Consider the following 20,407-nt stretch of genomic DNA (forward strand, 5'->3'; position numbering starts at 1 on the left):
AGTTTCCTAGGCATGACGCAGCACATGTTGCCAGTACTATCACTTCCATTAAAGTAGTATTTCCATATTATACAACAATGGTTCAAAGTGTTCTAAGCAATCCCTTGTGATCAAACCAAATTCTCTGAGTGCCATATGCACACCGATTACCAGAAAATTAGCACCATTCCCCCAGAATCTAGATGTCAAGGGGCATGGTCAGAGGTATATCAGATGTTAGGCTGATTATAGTTACTTGTACTACACATGTTGAATGCAGCAGATATAAGCAGACATAAAAACTCAACTCAGCTCAAATGTAGTTTTATTGCATTTACATTTAAATGCAAAGGATGCTGTAGTGAGTACCCACCCACAGTGAACTGAGGGGGGACAAGCCACACACCATTGACAGGTTGCTGGGTGGCCAAGACTCATTGGTTCCACAGGACATCAGTCTATAGTGTGTAGTACTGACTAACAGGAGAGCTACTGTGGCTCAAATTGCAGAACATTACCACAACACAGTATCAAACCCAATGTGCATGCAGATATGAAACTGGACAATGAAGAATTTGAACTGGTCAGACAGATCTTGTTTTTTTCTGTAATTATGTGGATGGCCGGGCCCATGTGCATTGCTTACCTGTGGAAGAGATGGCACCAGGATGCACTGTCGGACGACCTACCTTGCAATGTACAGAAGTTGAAAGACCTGCTGGTATTGTCCTGGTATCAGATCATTCTAGAAACACAAGAATCCTTTAGAGGTCTGAAAGTTTTACATCTTGGCAGGTCAGAGCTATTTTGACTTGACAGCATATTAGGTGGCTGGTCCTAATGTTTCAGCTTATACCAGTATACCGTGCTTGTGTTTGTGTGGGTGAGTAATTGCACCATTATTTTAATAATTAAGTAGAAAGGTTAATAATTGTGTATAATTAGCTAGGCACACCCATGATTAATTACTATCAGCCTTGTTGAATCTAAGCAACACTCAGATTGATTTTTATCATTATGTCTCAACAAGCAGAGCACTATTCCTGGAAATAGTAAGAGTTATTGGGATACATTAGTCTGGTAAGGGTTACAAAGCAATTGTAAGGTTGTAGAACTCTCCACAGTGGGAGTTATCATCTCCAAATGAAGAAAATTAGCTCGCCTATCAAAAGCCCTTCCAGAGTGCCTCAACGACTCATTTAGGAGGTCACTAAAGAACCAAGGTAAACATCTACAGAACGACTATTAGAACTGGACTAAAAAGGCATCCATTGGAGATTTGGGTGAGAACTACAGCTTCGAGGAGAACCATAGAGAGAACCAGCTAGCTGTCTGCACAGACATGATTGTCATGACCGAACAGCTTATGCCAAGTTCACACTACACGACTTTCCAAGTCGTAAGGTCACTGTACAGTTCACACTACACAACTGGATCTCTTGTAATCGGGAGTCTTTCAAGTCGGTGTGGCTTTCACACTACATGACTGATCGGCGATAGGGGGTTTCACACTACACCATCTATTACCAACTGGAATCGCAGACGAGCTTCTCTGGTCTCCCAAACTACGTTTTGTCACAAAAACAAACGCGTGAAGTGACGAAAGGTGTAATGATACCACGTCTAAAAATGCACATCAACAAGTAGCGAGCGAAGTTTGTGCGCTGAAGCACAGCGTAAAATCAGGAAGAAAAATAAATGAATCTGAGTGGATTTGGCAACACGATCAATGCAATGTTGGTGTTATGTTTTGTAGAGAACGATAAGGTCAGAAATACTGTAAAACGTGTATGTGCTGATGTATTCTGATATAAACTATATTATGCCCCTGTCCCACCTTTTTACACACCTTCCCTGCGTTTCCCCTCACACCGTATCCTGCGTTCTCATTGGCGGTTCGACATAGCACTCATTGCCAGTTGGGCAACTCAGATCCAGAGATTTGACATGCTAGATATCTCTCTTCGGTCGAGCCGCTTGGATCGAGTTGTTGAGCAGTTCAGCAGTTGTTGAGATCGAGTTTCGATCGCCGAGCGAACGCCGAGTTGCTCCAGACCAGTCAGCGAGCAAAAATTAGGGCAAAAATTGTGTAGTGTGAACTAGACATTGTCAGTGCCCTTGTCAGTGCACTCTCAGTACCGATCTCACACCCAGATAAAAACAGGACTGTTGTATCAGGAAAGAAATCCAGCATAAAACTGTGGACCAGAGTGTGCCTCTGTGGCAACTCCTAAACATACAGGAGAAATTGGTCCTCTAACATTTGCCATGAAGCTAATCAGCATTTCACTACAAGATCATTCAGATGGTGTGGTGGTAATATGGTGTGATCTGATTGACCTAATCATACATTCTTCAGTGTCCATGATGGCAGAATGATTCAAAGCACAAGAGCAATTCCACCTCTGAATGACATAAAAGAAAGAAAACATTTTAAAACATTTCAGGCTGCTTTGTGTTCCACCTGTGGTCCTCCCGTCAGAGTTTAGGAACCACAAGCTGTTAGATTTGAAGCCTTGATTGTAATCTGATCTGCCATCTACTTAGGTTTGTAATACATTTTTGCATTGCTTAGAAACATCAGGCATTGATCTTGATGCATGATGTCCAAATAGAACTTGTAGTCTACAGAAAAATGTGGGGCCCGAAATAGGATGTTAGGATGGTAACACTGAACTCGACTGAAGATTTTGGTCTCTAATCTTGACCTAAAACGGGCAGCAGACATTCTACATTACAGGGTAAAATCTATAGACCTCAGTGTGGTTTAATTCCTCTCAGTTGTCTGATTTTTCTTTAATAACTTGATTTGCATAGCATAATTATTGCTTTTTATTTTTCCAGTGCTCTGGTCGGAGATGTGGAGGGAATTACTGAAGTGGAAAACCAGGTAATAATTGTTATTAATATTATTTTACTTTACCATTTACTAGGCCTGATACAGTCTTATTTTTAGTGATGACCAGTTTGTCCTTTGGAACCCATATTTAAAAAAAAGCTTATAGTAAAGTAATAATGCGGGGCTTTTTAACCTGGGGTCAGGACTCCTAAGAATGTTGCAACATAGTCCCTGAGGCTCATAAAGGTTATGCATTATAATTGCATTATATTAAATAGGCTGTATATATACACACATATGTAATGGTTTGGCCAGTCAGAGTTTCCTGCATCCATGATAAACAGCTTCTTGTAAATGAATAAATTATCTGATAATGGAACGGCATATGGTGCGGCTGATTGACTGGCTGTGGGTCCTGGAGACTCGAGTTTAATTCTTGTCTCCGGTCTGTAAGGCATTTTGAATGTCCTCCAAATGTTTGCATCAGTTTCCTTTGGGTAGATTCTTTGAGAAAACAAAACATGCAAGTGTAATAATAACAAGAACAAATCCAGTAAATAATACATATGAAAAATAATGTGTTTTTGGGGTATAGCTAAAGATAGTTATTCACGATACTGGGTTCCTTTTTGTGTAAAAAAAAAAAAGCTGAAATGAAATTTTAAAATAAATCCCACGTTAAATAAATAAATGAATAATACCAATAAAGAAAATATCTTCACTTAAATAAATTTGGCTGGAAAATTCCGAACCTAGCAACCCTGTAGTGACGTCCACCAGGCGAGGTGAATAGCGTAAATATCGATTCATTATACATGTAAACCGATTTGAATCGTTACACATGTGAATCGATTTTTTACTGTCTTGTGGTGCATTGTTACATCCCTATTGGTTAAATAAACACGAATTAGAGACACACTGTGAGTGCAGATTACTGTGGCATGATGGTTTTGTATTGCATCTTGCTGCCTTTAACCAAGGGACAGTGGAAGCCTAGTGGGTAGAGCTTTGGGCTATTGATCGGAAGATTGTCAGTTCAAATCCAGGCTCTGCTATGAAGCCACTGTTGGGCCCTTGAGCAAGGCCCTTAACCCTGTCTGCTCCAGGGGTGCTGTACAATGGCTGTACTCTGACCCCAGCTTCCAAACAAGAATTTTGTAGTACTGTACATGTGTACACTGATCAGCCGTAATATTAAAACCACCTCCTTGTTTCTACACTCATTGTCCATTTTATCAGCTCAACTTACCATATAGAAGCACTTTGTAGTCCTACAATTACTGACTGTAGTCCATCTGTTTCTCTGCATGCTTTGTTAGCCCCCTTTCATGCTAATCTTCCATGGTCAGGACTCTCCAAGGATCACCACAGAGCAGGTATTATTTGGGTGGTGGATCATTCTTAGCACTGCAGTGACACTGACATGGTGGTGGTGTGTTAGTGTGTGTTGTGCTGGTATGACTGGATAAGACACAGCAATGCTGCTGGAGTTTTTAATCACCTCACTGTCACTGCTGGACTGAGAATAGTCCACCAACCAAAAACATCCAGCCAACAGCGCCCTGTGGGCAGCGTCCTGTGACCACTGATGAAGGTCTAGAAGATGACGAACTCAAACAGCAGCAATAGATGAGCGATCGTCTCAGACTTCACATCTACAAGGTGGACCAACTTGGTAGGAGTGTCTAATAGAGTGGACAGTGAGTGGACACGATATTTATAAACTCCAGCAGCGCTGCTGTGTCTGATCCACTCACACCAGCACAACACACACTAACACACCACCACCATGTCAGTGTCACTGCAGTGCTGAGAATCATCCACCACCTAAATAATACCTGCTCTGTGGTGGTCCTGTGGGGGTCCTGACCATTGAAGAAAAGGGTGAAAGCAGGCTAACAAAGCATGCAGAGAAACAGATGGACTACAGTCAATAATTGTAGAACTACAAAGTGCTTCTATATGGTAAGTGGAGCTGATAAAATGGACAGTGAGTGTAGAAACAAGGAGGTGGTTTTAATGTTATGGCTGATCAGTGTATAAGTATATATGACAAATAAAGGTGTTCTTCTTATTTATATAGCCAGCTCTGTATTCTTGTTGTGCATTATACAACCCTTAATCAGAAAAAAGTTGGGACAGTATGGAAAATGCAAATAAAAAATGTCTTTCTTACATTTACTTTGACTTCTTTACAATTACCTTTGGCCATATAGTGTATCTATATTACATTTACATTTTCAGCATTTAGCAGACGCTTTTATCTAAAGCGACTTACAGCACTGTGTCAGCATATTTTCTAAGCAATTGGGGTTAAGGGCCTTGCTTAAGGGCCCAACGATTACAAATCCAGTACCTTAACCACTAGGCTACAACTGCCCATATTAAAACATAAAGATTTTAATTCATTATAATTAACATTTTTGTCATTAAGGATGCTACTGCAGAAAGTGACTCGGACAGTGATGACAATGTGCGTGTTACCATTGGCAACATAAAATCCAGCGGAAGCCAGAACACGTGAGTATCCTTCCACTGAGATTGATACTGCATCTGTTACCCTCGCTTTCATTTTATTTACATCATTTACAAGGTCCTCAAGAGACTTGTTTTGAAGACTGATGTGTTTTCCTGTACTGAATAATGAAGTGCTTTACACGATTCATCCTTGCATGTTCATCCTAGCCAAAAACATGACATTGCAAACAGTAATTAATCCACTGGCTTTTGTATTTTGAAAGCTGGCTTTTGTATTTTGAATCATTGTCTTGCCGCATTTCCTGATTAAGCCTTATGCCAAGTTCACACTACAGGACTTCCAAGTGGTTCAAATCGCTGTACAGTTCACACTACACAACTATACTGGATCTCTTGTAGTCGGGAGTCTTTTAAGTCATTGTGTGTTTCACACTACACGACTGATCAGCAATAAGGGGTCACACACTACACGATCTATCATCATGAGGAATCTCAGACGAGTCTGTCTGGTCTCCCAAACTATGTTTTGTCACGAAAACACACGCAAGAAGTGACAAGGGGTTTAGTGATACCACGTCCAAAAATAAACAAGAAGCGAGCGATCAAAGTTGTTTGTGTGCTGATGTGCAGCGTAAAAGCAAGTAGGAAAAATAAATGAATCTGGGTGAAGGAGTGGATTTGGCCAAGCAACCAGCAGAGTTGGAAGTCAAATAAATATATTTTGCAATGCAACGTTGGTATTATAGTTTGGCTTGGAAGTTAGAAATACTGTAAAGCTTGTGTGTGTCGATGTATTCTGATATAAACTATATTATGCCCCTGTTCCACATATTTACACTCCTTCCCCAGGGTTCCCTTCTGTATTTTGTGTTCATAACAAACACAACTTGATCACAACACCTTTCACACTACGGGATTTTGAGTCGCTGACAGGTCCAGATATTTAACATGCTTGATATTTTTCTTCAGTCTGCGATCGATTGGCAAGCCACTCAGATCGAGTCGTTCAACAGTTCACACTTCGAGAGTCGATTTTCGAGACCCAAGTGAACACGGAGTTGCTTCCGAGCTGCTACATCTAGTGCCGACCTGTCGTTGAGCGAAAATAAGGGCAAAAATTGTGTAGCGTGAACTAGGCATTGGCTTATTTAAAAGGTCTGGGGACTTTTTCTGTTCTAAAACTTCCGTTCTAATTGTTGTTAACAGTAACACTCCTATCAGTCTTGACATAAAGACATCAGGAAAAGCCACTGCAGCAGGTAAACTGTTGATGTTTGTTTTCCTTGCTCTTCGGTTAAAAACCCTTGTAATTACTTGTGTAGATTAGTCATTAAAATCGGTGCATTTTGACAAATACCGGCTTGTTTGTCTCTATCAGCTATTATTTGACTTTCGTTGGTCATTACGTTGTATACAGATGCAGCAGGCAGCATCAGCAGCACACCAGAGGTGGATGTGGAGCCGCATGAGGAGAAGCCTTGGAGAAAACCAGGTTTGTGTGTCTGTGTGGGTGTGTTTCACGGGTTTAAATGAGATTAAAATCATTTTACAAGCCTCATAAGGTTTCAGCGCATCACAGTCGAACAGTAAACAATTTTTGTTAATAATGGATCAGTGTCTCTGATGCCATTTCTGAAATGTATCTGTCATTCAAAAGTAAATACCTTCATCAATTAATGGACCAGATTTACTGCCAAACTAGAAATGACACATTCTTAATTCACTTTAGATAATATAGTACAATATTAATAAAGTGCTGAGAGGAGACTATGAAAGTTTTTATTGTCTTGGAATCCATAATGTCATTTTATTGGAATGTGCACAATTGGAGCAAATATTAAATGGCGTTTAGAATATGGTCATTAAAAATTGCAGTTGTTTCTTACGTTTACTTTGACTTTATTTTGTTGCAGACAGAATGAACCAAAAATATTTTGGGTTTTATCTGCTCAACTTTGTTTCATTTGTTAATATACCGCTATTCCTGCATTTCAGGCCTGCGACACAGTCCAAAAAGTTGGGCCGGGGCAATTTAGGGCTAGTAATGAGGTTAAAAAAACTAAATAATGATGCGACTTTAAACAGGTGATGTCAACAGGTGATTGTAATCATGGTTTGGTACAAAATCAGCATCCAGGAAAGGCTGAGTCTTTGATGAGCAAAGATGATCAGAGGATCCAGTTTGTCAACAAATGTGTGAGAAAATGATTGAAATGTTTAAAAACAATGAACCTCAAAGAAAGATTGGAAGGGATTTTGCATATTTCTCCCTCTACAGTGCATAATATCATTAAACCATTCAAGGAATCTGGAGGAATTTAATTGTGTAAAGGCCAAAGGCACAAGCTTAAGCTGAACGCCTGTGATCTTCGATCCCTCAGACGGCACTGCATCAAGAACCGTCACTCAACAATAGCTGATATAACCACATGGGTGAGGGATTACTTTGGCAAACCTTTGTCAAGCACTACAATACAGAGTTACATTCACAAATACCACTTAAAACTTTACTGTGCAAAAAAGAAGCCTTATGTTAACCATGTCCAGAAGCGGTGTCGACTTCTCTGGGCTCTGAGGCATCTAGGATGGACCATCACACAGTGGAAACGTGTATTGTGGTCAGATGAATCAGCATTCCAGGTCTTTTTTGGAAGAAATGGATGCCATGTGCTCCCGTCCAAAAACGAATAGGACCATCCAGACTGTTATCAGCAACAAGTCCAAAAGCCAGGGTCTGTCATGGTATGGGACTGTGTCAGTGCTGTTGGCAAAGGTCATTTACATTTCTGTGATGGCAGCATTAATACAGAAAAGTACATTGAGATCTTAGATCAACATATGCTGCCATCGATGCCTCCATGCATTTTTCAACAAGACAATGCAAAACCACATGCTGCACACATAGTGTTGCACAAAATAACACATAAAACAGTTCATCGCTTGGTATCCTCGGTACCAAAAGGAAGGAATGGTAGCTTTACAATGTGGTAAATTCTTTACCATCCCAACTTTTATTGGAATGTGTTGCAGGCCTGAAATGCAGGAATGGATGTTTATTAATAAATGAAATGAATTTGATCAGACACAGTGTGAAATATCTCAGGTTCATCCTGTCTGCAATCAAATAAAAGTCAAAGTAAATGTAAGAAACTCTGTGTTTCTTTTTTTTTCCTTTTTTATCGGTCTCAACTTTTTCTCATTTGGGAGTCCAGACTGGGGTATTAAAAAAATGCTTTTGTGCTTTTCTGTGTGTCTGTGCACCCAGGTGCGGACCTGTCAGACTATTTTAACTACGGCTTCAACGAGGACACCTGGAAGACCTACTGCGACAGACAGAGAAGACTACGCATGAGCTTAGAGGTTCTGACCTTAAGCTCCGCTTCCAAAAACCTGGTATGCTGCATTGCCATTATTTCGGTCCACCTTTGACCCGTCACTGAATTAATGCGGATCATCAGCATAAAAGTCATTTTACTGTTCACTTTCTGTGTGTCTTTTTTTCTTAGGTTAGTTGGGGTGATCTCACTATTAAAGCTGAGAGTTCCTCCAGGTATGTCTCAGTATATGTATTATCTCTCTCTCTGTATTTTGCCACTGGTGATTAGGCAAACCACAGCCTAACCTTTTAAGATAAGCACTAACAATTTAGCACCCTTTTTATATCCTATCTTTTTGTTTTCGAACCCAGGAATAGTGTAACTTCTAGGTATTTAGACTACATGTATATGAAATATGTGTTCCTTAACCCTTTTCTTCACATAACTGATTATCACAACCTGGGGCATAGATAAATTTGACTTGGGACTTGGTATCCAAAACTTGCCAAAAGTATGTGCACACCCCTCTTAAGTATTGTGCTTGGATGTTTTTGCTGCACTCATTACTAACAGCTGTATGATATATGAAATAGAATGCATTTATTTGTCATATACACCGACTAGGCATGACATTATGACCACTGACGGGTGAAGTGTATAACACTAATTATCCCTTCATCACGGCACCTGTTAGTGGGTGGGATTTATTAGGCAGCAAGTGAACATTTTATCCTCAAAGTTGATGTTAGAAGCAGAAAAAATGGACAAGCGTAAGGATTTGAGCGAGTTTGACAAGGGCCAAATTGTCATGGCTAGACTACTAGTTCAGAGCATCTCCAAAACTGCAGCTCTTGTGGGGTGTTCCCAGTCTGCAGTGGTCAGTATCTATCAAAAGTGTGGTCCAAGGAAGGATCAGTGGTAAACCGGCGACAGGGTCATGGGCGGCCAAGGCTCACTGATGCAATGTCCCAACCTCAGTCATAAAAGTTCTGAAGCCCCGCCCATTTCTACCCTTAACCAGTTAAAGCTTATTTCTTACTATGCATAAGTCCATCATATAGACAAAAGTATGTGAACACCCCTTCTAATTATTGAGTTCATTTGTTTTACATGCTTTTGACTTTGTGACAACAGTTTGAGGAAGGTCCTTTGTCCTATTTTAGCATGACGCTGTGCATTCCACATTCAACCAAATTAATTACAACCAAACGCTCTTTGACTAAATGGACCCACATTTCCACAGACACATTCCAAAATCTTGTGGGATGCCTTTTCAGAAGAGTGGAGGCTGAGGAGGGGGGATGTTTATTAAGACGAGTGTCACAATCTAACAGTGAGATGTCTTCAGAAGCTCATGGGACATTTCCACATTGCATATTTTTCTATAGTCATCATTTTTTTAAATAATTGTTTGGATTGTGTTGTTTGTGGGATAAATTATGTATGTATGTAAGTTGTGTATTGTGACAATTGAACCAAACATTAAAACACATCAACAATATTATATTTAATCATTTATTATAACAAGAGGGCTCGATGCGTAGCACTGTCACGTCACAGCAAGAAGGTCCTGGGTTCGATTCCCAGGGGGAGCAATCCGGGTCCTTTCCGTATGGAGTTTGCATGTTCTCCCTGTGTCTGTGTGGGTTTCCTCTGGTAGCTCCGGTTTCCTCCCACAGTCTAAAGACATTCAAGTGAGGTAAATTGGAGATACAAAATTGTCCATGACTGTGTTTGACATTTAAGACTTGAACTGATGAATCTCGTGTAACCAGTAATTACCTGTCCTGTCTTGAATGTAACCAAAGTGTGTAAAACATGATGTTAAAATCCTAATAAAAATATTCTAACAAGATTTGGGTATGTTAATACATGTCACTGTATGTGTGTGTGTGAGAACAGGAGGTCAAACAGCTCAATAGAGGTCATTGAAGGACAGATGGAGACCATTAGTCGAGTAGAAGGAAGAAGACGTCGCAGTACAGATGAAGAAAACACGCAGGTGTGTATATGTGTGAGTGAGAGGAAGTACGAGGGATCTTCAAAAAGTTTCCACACTTGTACATTTTGGTTGGAAACGGTGAGGGTGGGAGAGAGAGAGAGCTTATAGTTCGGATTTAGCACCATCTGATTTCCACCTTTTTGGACGCTCAAAGAAGCTATAAGGGGAAGAAGATTTTCATGTGATGATGATCCATAAAGACAATTTGACAAGTTTGACCAAAATATTTTACCTCAACCTTATTTAATACATTTGGGAAGAATCAGAGTGAGCCAGGCTGTCTCGTCCAACATCACTTCCTGACCTCACAAATGGTCATTTGATTGAATAGCCACAAATCCCCACAGACACATTCCAAAATTGTGTGGAAAGCCTTTCTAGAAAAGGTAAAGGTGGTCAGTTTGTCTTCCTTGATTGCAGTTGAGGTGGGTATATTGCTGCTCACGCCTCCTCCGACCCGCCCTTAGCGGAACCCTTTGTCGCCCATGCATTCCGCACAGGCGCCTCTCTATCTGCTAATCAGGGTCCTTACACAGCGTTTAAAGACCCCACCCACATAGTCCGGTCTTCCCGCCCTTGCAGAAACCTGTCTGCTGCCGGCACTGCCAATTATGCCCGCTAGATGGCGCCCAGCCGACCGGTGGCAACGACGAGTTTCGAACCGAGGAGTTCAGAATCTTGGCGCTGGTGTGCTAGCGGAATATCCCCCTGTGCCACCTGGGTGCCTCAAAATAATTATTAATGGAGGCAGTGGTAGCTCAGCAGTTAAGGTACAGGGCTAGTAATCGTAAGATTGCTGGTTTAAACCCCATATCTGCCAAGTTGTCACTGTTAGGCCCTTGAGCAAGGCCTTTAACCCTCAATTGCTTGCAATGTATGTGGTCACAATTGTAAGTTGCTTTGGATAAAAGCGTCTGCTAAATGCAAGAACTGTAAATGTTAAAGTAATGTCCATGATTTTGGAATGGGATGTCCAATAAGATTATGGTCAGGTGTCCACATAGGTCCACATGTAGGTAAAGAATGGTACATGTGTAAAGGTTATTGCATTGTGTGTGTGTTTTGCATGTCCAGACCGCCTCTGAAAACTCCTCAGCGACTGACCAGAATTCCTCCAAGCCGCCTCCCATCTTTCCATCAAACATACCTCCTCCACCTTTCCCTCTTCTCTCCATCAGCACCACTCCACCCCTCATCCAGCCCCCTCCACGTAAGTCCAACCTACCCATGCGGTTGTTTCAATGAAACCCTCAGTTTTTTTGCCAAGCACATCTCTACATGGCAAGCAGCCAAATGTCCCCATACTGTCAAAGTAGTCATGTGGTCTAATTCTCATGGGCATCCGCTCATCACACATACGCACGCATTCTTTGGTCTTTATATAGTGATGTCACAGCAGTGATGCACACACTTTATCATCCCCGGAGTGTTAGACATGCATTTAGCTCTTACATCAATGCTGTACGCCAAGCTAAGTCCTTGCTATGTAGTTGAGCAGTGCAGCCTGCAGTATGCTTAGTACACGCCCATACAGCTCAAGTTAAGATGTACATGCAGTTATAAAAGACATGTACGCAAGGCCAATCTTTGGATTTCAGTGCTTTCTAAAACTCTTCAAAGAAGCTATTTACATTTTTTTTTTTTGCACTTTCTCCCCTTTTTCTCCCAACTTTTTAGCATATCTAATTACCCAATTGCATTACGCTTCCTCTCTACTGATGCCGATCCCCGTCCTGATTGGGGAGAGCGAGACTGACACACACCCCCTCCGACACGTGTGCAGTAGCAGACTGCATATTTTCACCTGCAAGAGGCATATGATGACCCTGTCCACATTATCCCTTGACTCTGTGCAGGCGCCAGAGATCGTAACTGCATAGTTATGAGGAGTCCCTATCCGGCTTCCGCCCTGTATGAACGATCGCTGTTCATGTAGGCGCCCAGTCCAGCCGGATGGCAGAGCTGAGTTTCAATACATGTATAAAAGAATTTAAATTTGTAAATAGGAGGCGCTCATGTGGCGCAGCGGTAAAACACGCTAGCACACCAGAGCTGAGTTTCAAAACGACAAGTTCAAAATGTCAGCTCTGGTGTGCTAGCGTGTTTTACCGCTGCGCCACGTGAGCGCCTGCTATTTACAGATTTAAATTCTTTTATACATGTATTGTTGGATTTTTAAATTCTTAGTAGTCTTATCCATTTACCCAGTTGTATCTCCTTTACTGCTGCAGACTTTTATACTGAGGGGTGTACCTAACACACCCTCCCTCCTTTACCTGTGTAGTTACCAGCTGCTTCTTTTCACTTGCTCAAGGCAGGTTCATTTAGGGGGCACACACATAAGAAGTGTTTTGCGCTTTGCTTGGCTTGAGTGGAGTGATAAACTGTCATCAAAGTGCGAATATGAGACCAATCTGCATTTGTGTGGAATAACCGTCAAATCCACTCTGAAAGCCTCCACATGTTTCTGTGTTTAGCTGGATTTTCCTCACTGTTTCACTTTTAAACTTGTGTTTTAGCTCAAGGTTCTGGGAAATTGTGAGAATCAGCTTTACCGAGAGTCTATAACGCTTATTGTAAAAAAAAAGAAAAGAAAACATAGTTTAATGTACTAAAAGAACGACTCAGGAACACTAAACCTCTCTTAATTATTATTGCTCAACATTTTGGTCCACTAGCACCCAGGTGGCGCAGTGGGATATTCCGCAAGCACACCAGCACAGAGATTCGGAACTCCTTGGTTCAAAACTTGCCGTTGCCACCGGTCGGCTGGGCGCCATCTAACGGGCATAATTGGCCGTGCCTGCAGCAGACACGTTTCTGCTAGGGCGGGATGACCGGACTATTGGGTGGGGTCTTCAAACGCTGTGTAAGGACCCTGATCAGCAGATAGAGAGGCGCCTGTGGTGAGTGCATGGGTGAAAAAAGGGTCCGGCTAAGGGCAGCAATATACCCAGCTCGACTGCAATCAGGGATCCCCCAGCAGCGGAAGACAAATTGACTTCCTTGCTCGTTGTTTTAATACAATAAGTCATGTTAGGCTTTGTTCGTACAGCCTGAGTTGCTTTTACAGCATCATATCAAACAGTTCGTCTCATTGGAGGCACTTTGAACAGCTAAGCAGCACTGCCACACTCTATAGGAAACAATGGCATATTCTTATGTGAATTTGCTCTTAGGGATTAATATTGTGTATGGAGAGTCACGCACTGCTGTGTGTCTGTGTAAGCACCCGGCTAGTATACTAATTAATACTACTAACCTGGCCCTGCCCCAAATCCTGGTTACTCATTTAGACTGCCAGGTAATTAAGCATAATTACTTATAATAATGCATTTTATCACTTGATAGTAAGTGTTACAGTCACAAGCGGGTGATGGTCAAAACTAGAGATGCATGAGTACCGATACTGGTATTGGGTATTTCCCCGATACCGCGTTCATTAACTTGTACTCGTACTCGTAAATGAGGCTCCGATACTAAACATCCGATACCGTGTGCCTAGTGCACGTTGCTGCGTTATGCCTAGTTCACACTACACGATTTTTGCCCTGATTTTCGCTCGGCGACTGTTCGGCGCTAGATTGGTCGGCGTTCGCTCGGCGATCAAAACTCGGCTCTCGATCGCTAAGTGTGAACTATCCAACAACTCGATCCGACCGGCTCGCCGAGCGCTCGGCGACCGGATCGAGTTTTCTAGCATGTCAGATATTGGGTATTGGTATCGGTATCGGTATCGGCAAGTACAAAAATACATGTACTTGTACTTGTACTCGGTTGGGAAAAAATTGTATTGATACATCTCTAGTCAGAACTACATGTTTCTTGACTAGACTGTCGTGTTTTGTGAGCTTACATGCTTAAATGTAATGTTTAACAGCTGAGCTGTTGTTGCTCCTTGATGGTTCCACGTCACAAAATCAGAATAAACACCTTCCTGTTTACCTCTAGCTGTGCAAATGTTGGTGAACTGAGGCGTTGATCAGGTCACATACTATGACAATGTAATTTAGAAACTGAATATTTGCAGCGGGTGTGGCTGAAATAACCAAACTTGGTGCATGTCTAAATATGCATTTGTTCTGTTTTGTTTTTGCATTTGATTTGAAAATATCCAATTTTCTTATGCACTCTAGTGACCCCTGATGCTTACACAACACCCTCACCAGCCAAGGAGTGCTGCAAGGCTAGCACATTTTTCTTTCTTGCTCCTAGCTACCGCTAGCCTATACATAGTCTTTAGAAGCTGCAGCTTAGATCAAGAAGTCCACAGTTGAGCACCCTGAGCACTTGGCTCTGGGAGCACATCGTTAGGGCTCTGGGGTATCAATCAGAAAGTTCACTGTTTGAATCCTGGAAAAACCAAGCAGCTGCTGTTGGGCCTTTGAGCGAGGTCCTTAATGCTCTCGGCCTCAAGGGGCTCCGTACAGCGGCTGATTCTGTGCACTGAATCCAGCAACCAGGCAAGCTGGGGTGTGAAGAAAATTATTTCATTGTTATGCTTTCCTATATATACGGCAAAAAAGACAAGTCTTCTTTTTCAGTCTTAAAAGCCTTATCGAATTCAGTGACCAGCCAAGTCCTTCAGCATCCGACTACAGATATTCCAACCTCCATCCTCTCCAAAATCCATCCTTTATCCTCCAAATGCTACCAAAACATCAAGCATCCGTGCCAGACCCTGTCTTTGAAGTGTAGTCTTCATAAGCTTGACTGAGCTGTAACCCCAAAACCCCCGGTCCCCATTGCACTGGTACACACATGCCGGCCTGTCCTGCGTTTTCTTTTGTAATGAAGATGGGAGATGTTGGGCTAAAAATAGCAGAGCAGGAGAATGTGCCACGACAGCAGAACTGCAGCACCAGAAATGTGCTGAATGACCCAGCCAGCAAGAAAAAAAAGGGATGTAGGGAGTGAGAGAGAAAAAGAGAGAGAGATATTGGGGGGGAAAGCACTGCAGTTTGGAAAGGTAGGGGTAGGGAAAAAGTGTGAATGTGAAATGTGTGCAAGATTAAAGGAGAAAGAAAGCCAGATTGACTAACTTTATACAGAATCAGAAAAATCAGAATCAGAAAAAGTTGGGACAGTATGGAAATGCAAATAAAATAAAAACGCAGTGTTCCTTACATTTACTTTGACTTTTATTTGATTGCAGACAGGATGAGCTTGAGATATTTCATGTTTTTTCTGCTCAACTTCATTTCATTTGTTTATATATCTTCATTCCTGCATTTCAGGCCTGCAACACATTTCAAAAAAAGTTGGGACGGGGCAATTTAGGGCTAGTAATGAGGTGAAAAAACTAAATAATTATGTGATTCCAAACAGGTGATTGTAATCATGGTTTGGTACAAAAGCAGCATCCAGGAAAGGCTGAGTCTTTGATGAGCAAAGATGATCAGAGGATCCAGTTTGTCATCAAATGTGTGACAAAATTATTGAAATGTTTAAAAACAATGTACCTCAAAGAAAGATTGGAAGGGATTTGCATATTTCTCCCTCTACAGTGCATAATATCATTAAATGATTCAAGGAATCTGGAGGAATTTAATTGTGTAAAGGCCAAAGGCGCAAGCTTAAGCTGAACACCTGTGATCTTCCATCCCTCAGACGGCACTGCATCAAGAACCACCACTCAACAATAGCTGATATAACCACATGGGTGAGGGATTACTTTGACAAACCTTTATCAAGCACTACAATACAGAGTTACATGCACAAATGCCACTTAAAACTTTACTGTGCAAAAAAGAAGCCTTATGTTAACTATGTCCAGTAGCAGCAACGACGTCCATGCATTTTTCAACAAGACAATGCAAAACCACATGCTGCACACATTACAAAGGCATGGCTGCGGAAGTAGAGGGTACGGGTACTGGACTGGCCTGCCTGCCTGCAGTCCTGACATGTTCCCAATAGAGAATGTGTGGAGAATTTTGAAACGAAAAATGCGACGGCGACGACCCCGTACTGTTAAACATTTTTGTGTTTGCAGGAAGAATGAGACAAAATAAAACCTGAAACACTAAATCACTTGGTCTCCTCTGTGCCAAAATGTCTTTTAACTGTGGTGAAAAGGAAAGGAATGGTAACATTACAAAGTGGTAAATGCTTTATTGTCCCACCTTTTTTTTTTAAATGTGTTTCAGGCCTAAAATGCAGGAATGATTTTTTTATTAATAAATGAAATGAAGTTGAGCAGATAAAACATGAAATATATCAGGTCAAAGTACAAGTCAAAGTAAATGTAAAATGTAAATGTTTTTTTCCATGCTGTCCCAACTTTTTCTGATTTGGGGTTGTAACTATTTGGACGATTATTTGATATTGATGATGTCATGCTTGTGTAATGAATTAAACTCCTTCAGTGTTAAAACAGGAACAAGATTTTAAAGCTTGTAGGTCAATATAGATCACATCTAGCACTACAAAAGTAGTGGGTTGGAGCTCTTGAGTACATGCTGAAAACCCAAGCAGACATTGGAAAACCTGCCAGTCTCTTTACAGGCAGTGGTTGGAGACAAGGATTGAACCCAGGTCTCCAGGAACCCCAGAGCAGTGCAGCCTAGTTGGCCTGAAAAAAAAAAAAAAAGCTTTTATCAGGCATAAAAAAGCTTAAACTGTCACTTTGATTTCTCAGAAGAATAACCCTTACCCACGGCGTGATTAGCCTTTCTCAGTAATGATTTCTTCTGGCACTTCATATGACTATATTTAACTTTTCATTCTTTTAGACTCTGTCTGCAAGTGCTCAGACTACTAACAGGCCAACGACCGGCGAGGCAATGACTTTTAATGAAGTCCAAAAAAACAGGAAAAAAACAAAAGGGAGGTAAATGGGAAGAAGCCCTGAAAAAAGACAGACCTGCAAATAAAAACATCCAGACAACCTTTTCCATTAGCTTGTTGCCAAGTATGTTGACGCCACAAGCTATTAAGCTAAGGTACACATGGCCTGAGTAGTTGGCCTATCAGGTTGGTGCAATCATGCTGAGCAGAAAGGATTATGTTATCCTGGGTCAGATCATAGATCGTAGTATTTGTGGTAAGGTTGTGCAATATGATTTTACAGATTGTGACAATTATATTTTTACAATTTGTGTGTAATTGCACAAGTTGATGGTTGGTGAAATTGCTGCGTTTATGATTTCTAAAATAGAAGCGGGTAAAAGGATCTTTCAGGACAAATGTAATGACATGCAGTGTGTGTGTGTGTGTGTGTGTGCTTTAGGAAACTAGGTATTTATTTCAGTCTGGGTAAGAGAAAAGGGGGCAGTCTGATTTTCTCAAACTTATGTTTTTCTTTCAGTCCCTTTTCCCCCTTTTAATGTGGTCCTGTCATCAAAAAAAAGCTTTTTTTTTTTCTTTTCTTTTTTCTGAGCCTGTCTCTCGTCAGGACGCTGTGTGCAAAAACAAAGTGGCATGGCGCCCAGATGTGTGTGTGTGTGTGTGGTGCAAGCATGTGTGTGTTTATTTCTGTGTGATCAAAGGAATATGTCTGAGAGTGAGACGGGAGTTCAGTTGTAAGGGTCCATTTGGTGTTCAGGACCCTGCTGTCACCATTTGCAGGCTAAGTAAAAGTTACAGGCCAGTTGGTTTGGTTGATGCATAATAATGTGCAGCGGGATTAAATGCTATGAAACCGTTTAAGGTCACGCTCATTTTGGACAAACATACACACACACACACAGCGCTAGTGTGTCTGTTTGTCCTTCTGTTTTCCAGCTGCTCTTGCTTTTTTTGCTAATGCTTCAGAAAGTAGAGCTTCTAAATACAAACAGCTTTAGCTTAAGGCAGAAGTGTACGTGCACTTGTAAGAAACATGTACTATGCAAAAGTTTGGACACCCCATTCTATATTGCTTTTCTTGGTAAAAAAAATATTACATTTAACACAAATAACTCAAAATTATGCAACAGTGTTACCCCTCACTCACTCATTTCTCATTTAAAAGTGACCCCCACAGTACCCCCTCTGACCAGATGATGTCTGGGTGGTGTACGTTTCTAAACACTGCAATGACTACTGCATACATGTGTGTTAGTCACGGCTGTCCTTGTTCAGAAGCAGAGGTCTGTAGCAGTAGAAATTGGGAGGAAAATTGGGGAAAATGCATATAAAACATGGTAGTGTATGTTGTACTGGTATTGATGTATAAGGTGTAGCAGCCTGCTTGGAAATTTTGTTTGTTTGTTTGTTAGTTTATTAGGATTTTAACGTCATGTTTTACACTTTGGTTACAATCATGACCGGAACGGTAATTACTCATTACACAAGATTCATCAGTTCACAAGTTTATATCATGAACAATTTAGTATCTCCAATTCATCTCACTTGCATGTCTTTTGACTGTGGGAGGAAACTGGAGCTCCCAGAGGAAACCCATGCAGACACAGGGAGAACATGTAAACTCTACACAGAAAGGACCCATATCGCCCCACCTGGGGATCGAACACAGGACCTTCTTGCTGTGAGGTGACAGTGCTACCCACCGTGCCGCCTGGGGGAAATGCATATAAAACATGGTAGTGTATGTTGTACTGGTATTGATGTATAAGGTGTAGTAGCCTGGTTGGGATTTTTAAACAGCTCGAGGTTGATACTAGAAGGACCATAATGCTCCAACCAAAAATAGAAAGCCAGTAGTGTCTTGCGATCTGAAATGTCCAATGATTTGAGACTATAGAAAGATTAAGGGTGCGTTCACATGAAAAGCAGCAAAACCTCTATTGCGCCAGCTCTGCTGTTGTGCAGCCACATTGGGCTGATGATGTTTGTGCTTGCTGCAATGCTCAAAGTTCATCTAATTTAACTTTGACCCAGTTTGCCACTGACTTTTTCAAAGCTCCTCCAGTGAGACAAACTGTTTGATATGACACGGTAAAAGTGACTCAGACAGTACAAACAACTCTTAAAATTAACAAAGCTCAACATGTATTATTGTATTAAAACAACAACCGAGGAATTGAATTAGTGGAGAGACCTTATGAGCAGTAATAATTAAGAGAGTTTAGTGTCTTTGTCTTGTTCTTTTAGTACATTAAACCACGTTAAGTGATTTAGACTCTCTCGGAAAAGCTGATTCTCACGATTTCTCAGCACCCCAAGCTGTAACACAAGTTTAAAAGTGAAACAGGAGGAAAATCCAGCTAAACACAGATACATGTGGAGCTTTCAGAGTGGATTTGACGGTTATTCCACACAAATGCAGATTTGTCTCGTATTCGCAACTTGATGATGTCTTTCATCACCGCTCTAGCCAAGCGCTGAGCAAAGCAGCGATTTAACACACATTGTGTTTCTAGTAAAGAGGCCAGTAAGTTTAAACAGTATTTACAGTATCCCAACAACACTGCTGTACCTAATACACTCAAACCAGATCAAAACACACTCTAATATGTCATTACTATTGTAGTGTTATTGCAGAACTAAGAATGGTCCAACAAAACATCATCTGTTCATTGAGGGTCCCTTTTGATAGATAAATAGTCTGGGCGGGAGGGGAGGGTGGCATTGAGGTTGACAGAGTGTACAGAGCAACAGACTGGCTAGAGTCAGTAATTGTATATCCAGAAAGTGTCAAAATAAATGTAGATACATGATGTATTTGTACTGTGAGTGCAGTATTATACACTGGATGTAAAAGAACTAAACGTTTATTTACTGTCCTTACAATTACCTCTTGACCATGTTAAAATTTTACTTTGATGGCTCTCTTATTATAGGACTGTCGATGAGCGTCCCACCACCTGGTAGGCTTTGATCTCATCTCTGCACATCTGTAATAGCTTT

At 41.3% G+C, this 20,407-nt stretch overlaps 1 protein-coding gene across 8 annotated transcripts in view; it reads left to right on the plus strand.

Moving 5' to 3' along the window:
- The window catches only part of fip1l1a (FIP1 like 1a (S. cerevisiae)), a 66,066-nt gene that overhangs the window by 7,264 nt on the left and 38,395 nt on the right, over nucleotides 1-20,407 (plus strand). For 5 of the 8 annotated variants that reach the window (XM_063002095.1, XM_063002094.1, XM_063002097.1 and 2 more), the window contains 9 exons: nucleotides 2,824-2,869; nucleotides 5,253-5,338; nucleotides 6,503-6,555; nucleotides 6,714-6,788; nucleotides 8,562-8,689; nucleotides 8,803-8,846; nucleotides 10,516-10,615; nucleotides 11,690-11,825; nucleotides 20,341-20,367. In XM_063002095.1, coding sequence (XP_062858165.1) covers nucleotides 2,824-2,869; nucleotides 5,253-5,338; nucleotides 6,503-6,555; nucleotides 6,714-6,788; nucleotides 8,562-8,689; nucleotides 8,803-8,846; nucleotides 10,516-10,615; nucleotides 11,690-11,825; nucleotides 20,341-20,367 — 695 coding nt within the window. The remainder of the gene's footprint in view (nucleotides 1-2,823; nucleotides 2,870-5,252; nucleotides 5,339-6,502; nucleotides 6,556-6,713; nucleotides 6,789-8,561; nucleotides 8,690-8,802; nucleotides 8,847-10,515; nucleotides 10,616-11,689; nucleotides 11,826-20,340; nucleotides 20,368-20,407) is intronic. The other 3 variants (XM_063002096.1, XM_063002098.1, XM_063002101.1) reach the window with 1 other exon arrangement.

Source organism: Trichomycterus rosablanca, chromosome 9 (assembly GCF_030014385.1).
Source record: "Trichomycterus rosablanca isolate fTriRos1 chromosome 9, fTriRos1.hap1, whole genome shotgun sequence".
In the NCBI taxonomy this organism is placed as follows: Eukaryota; Metazoa; Chordata; class Actinopteri; order Siluriformes; family Trichomycteridae; genus Trichomycterus; species Trichomycterus rosablanca.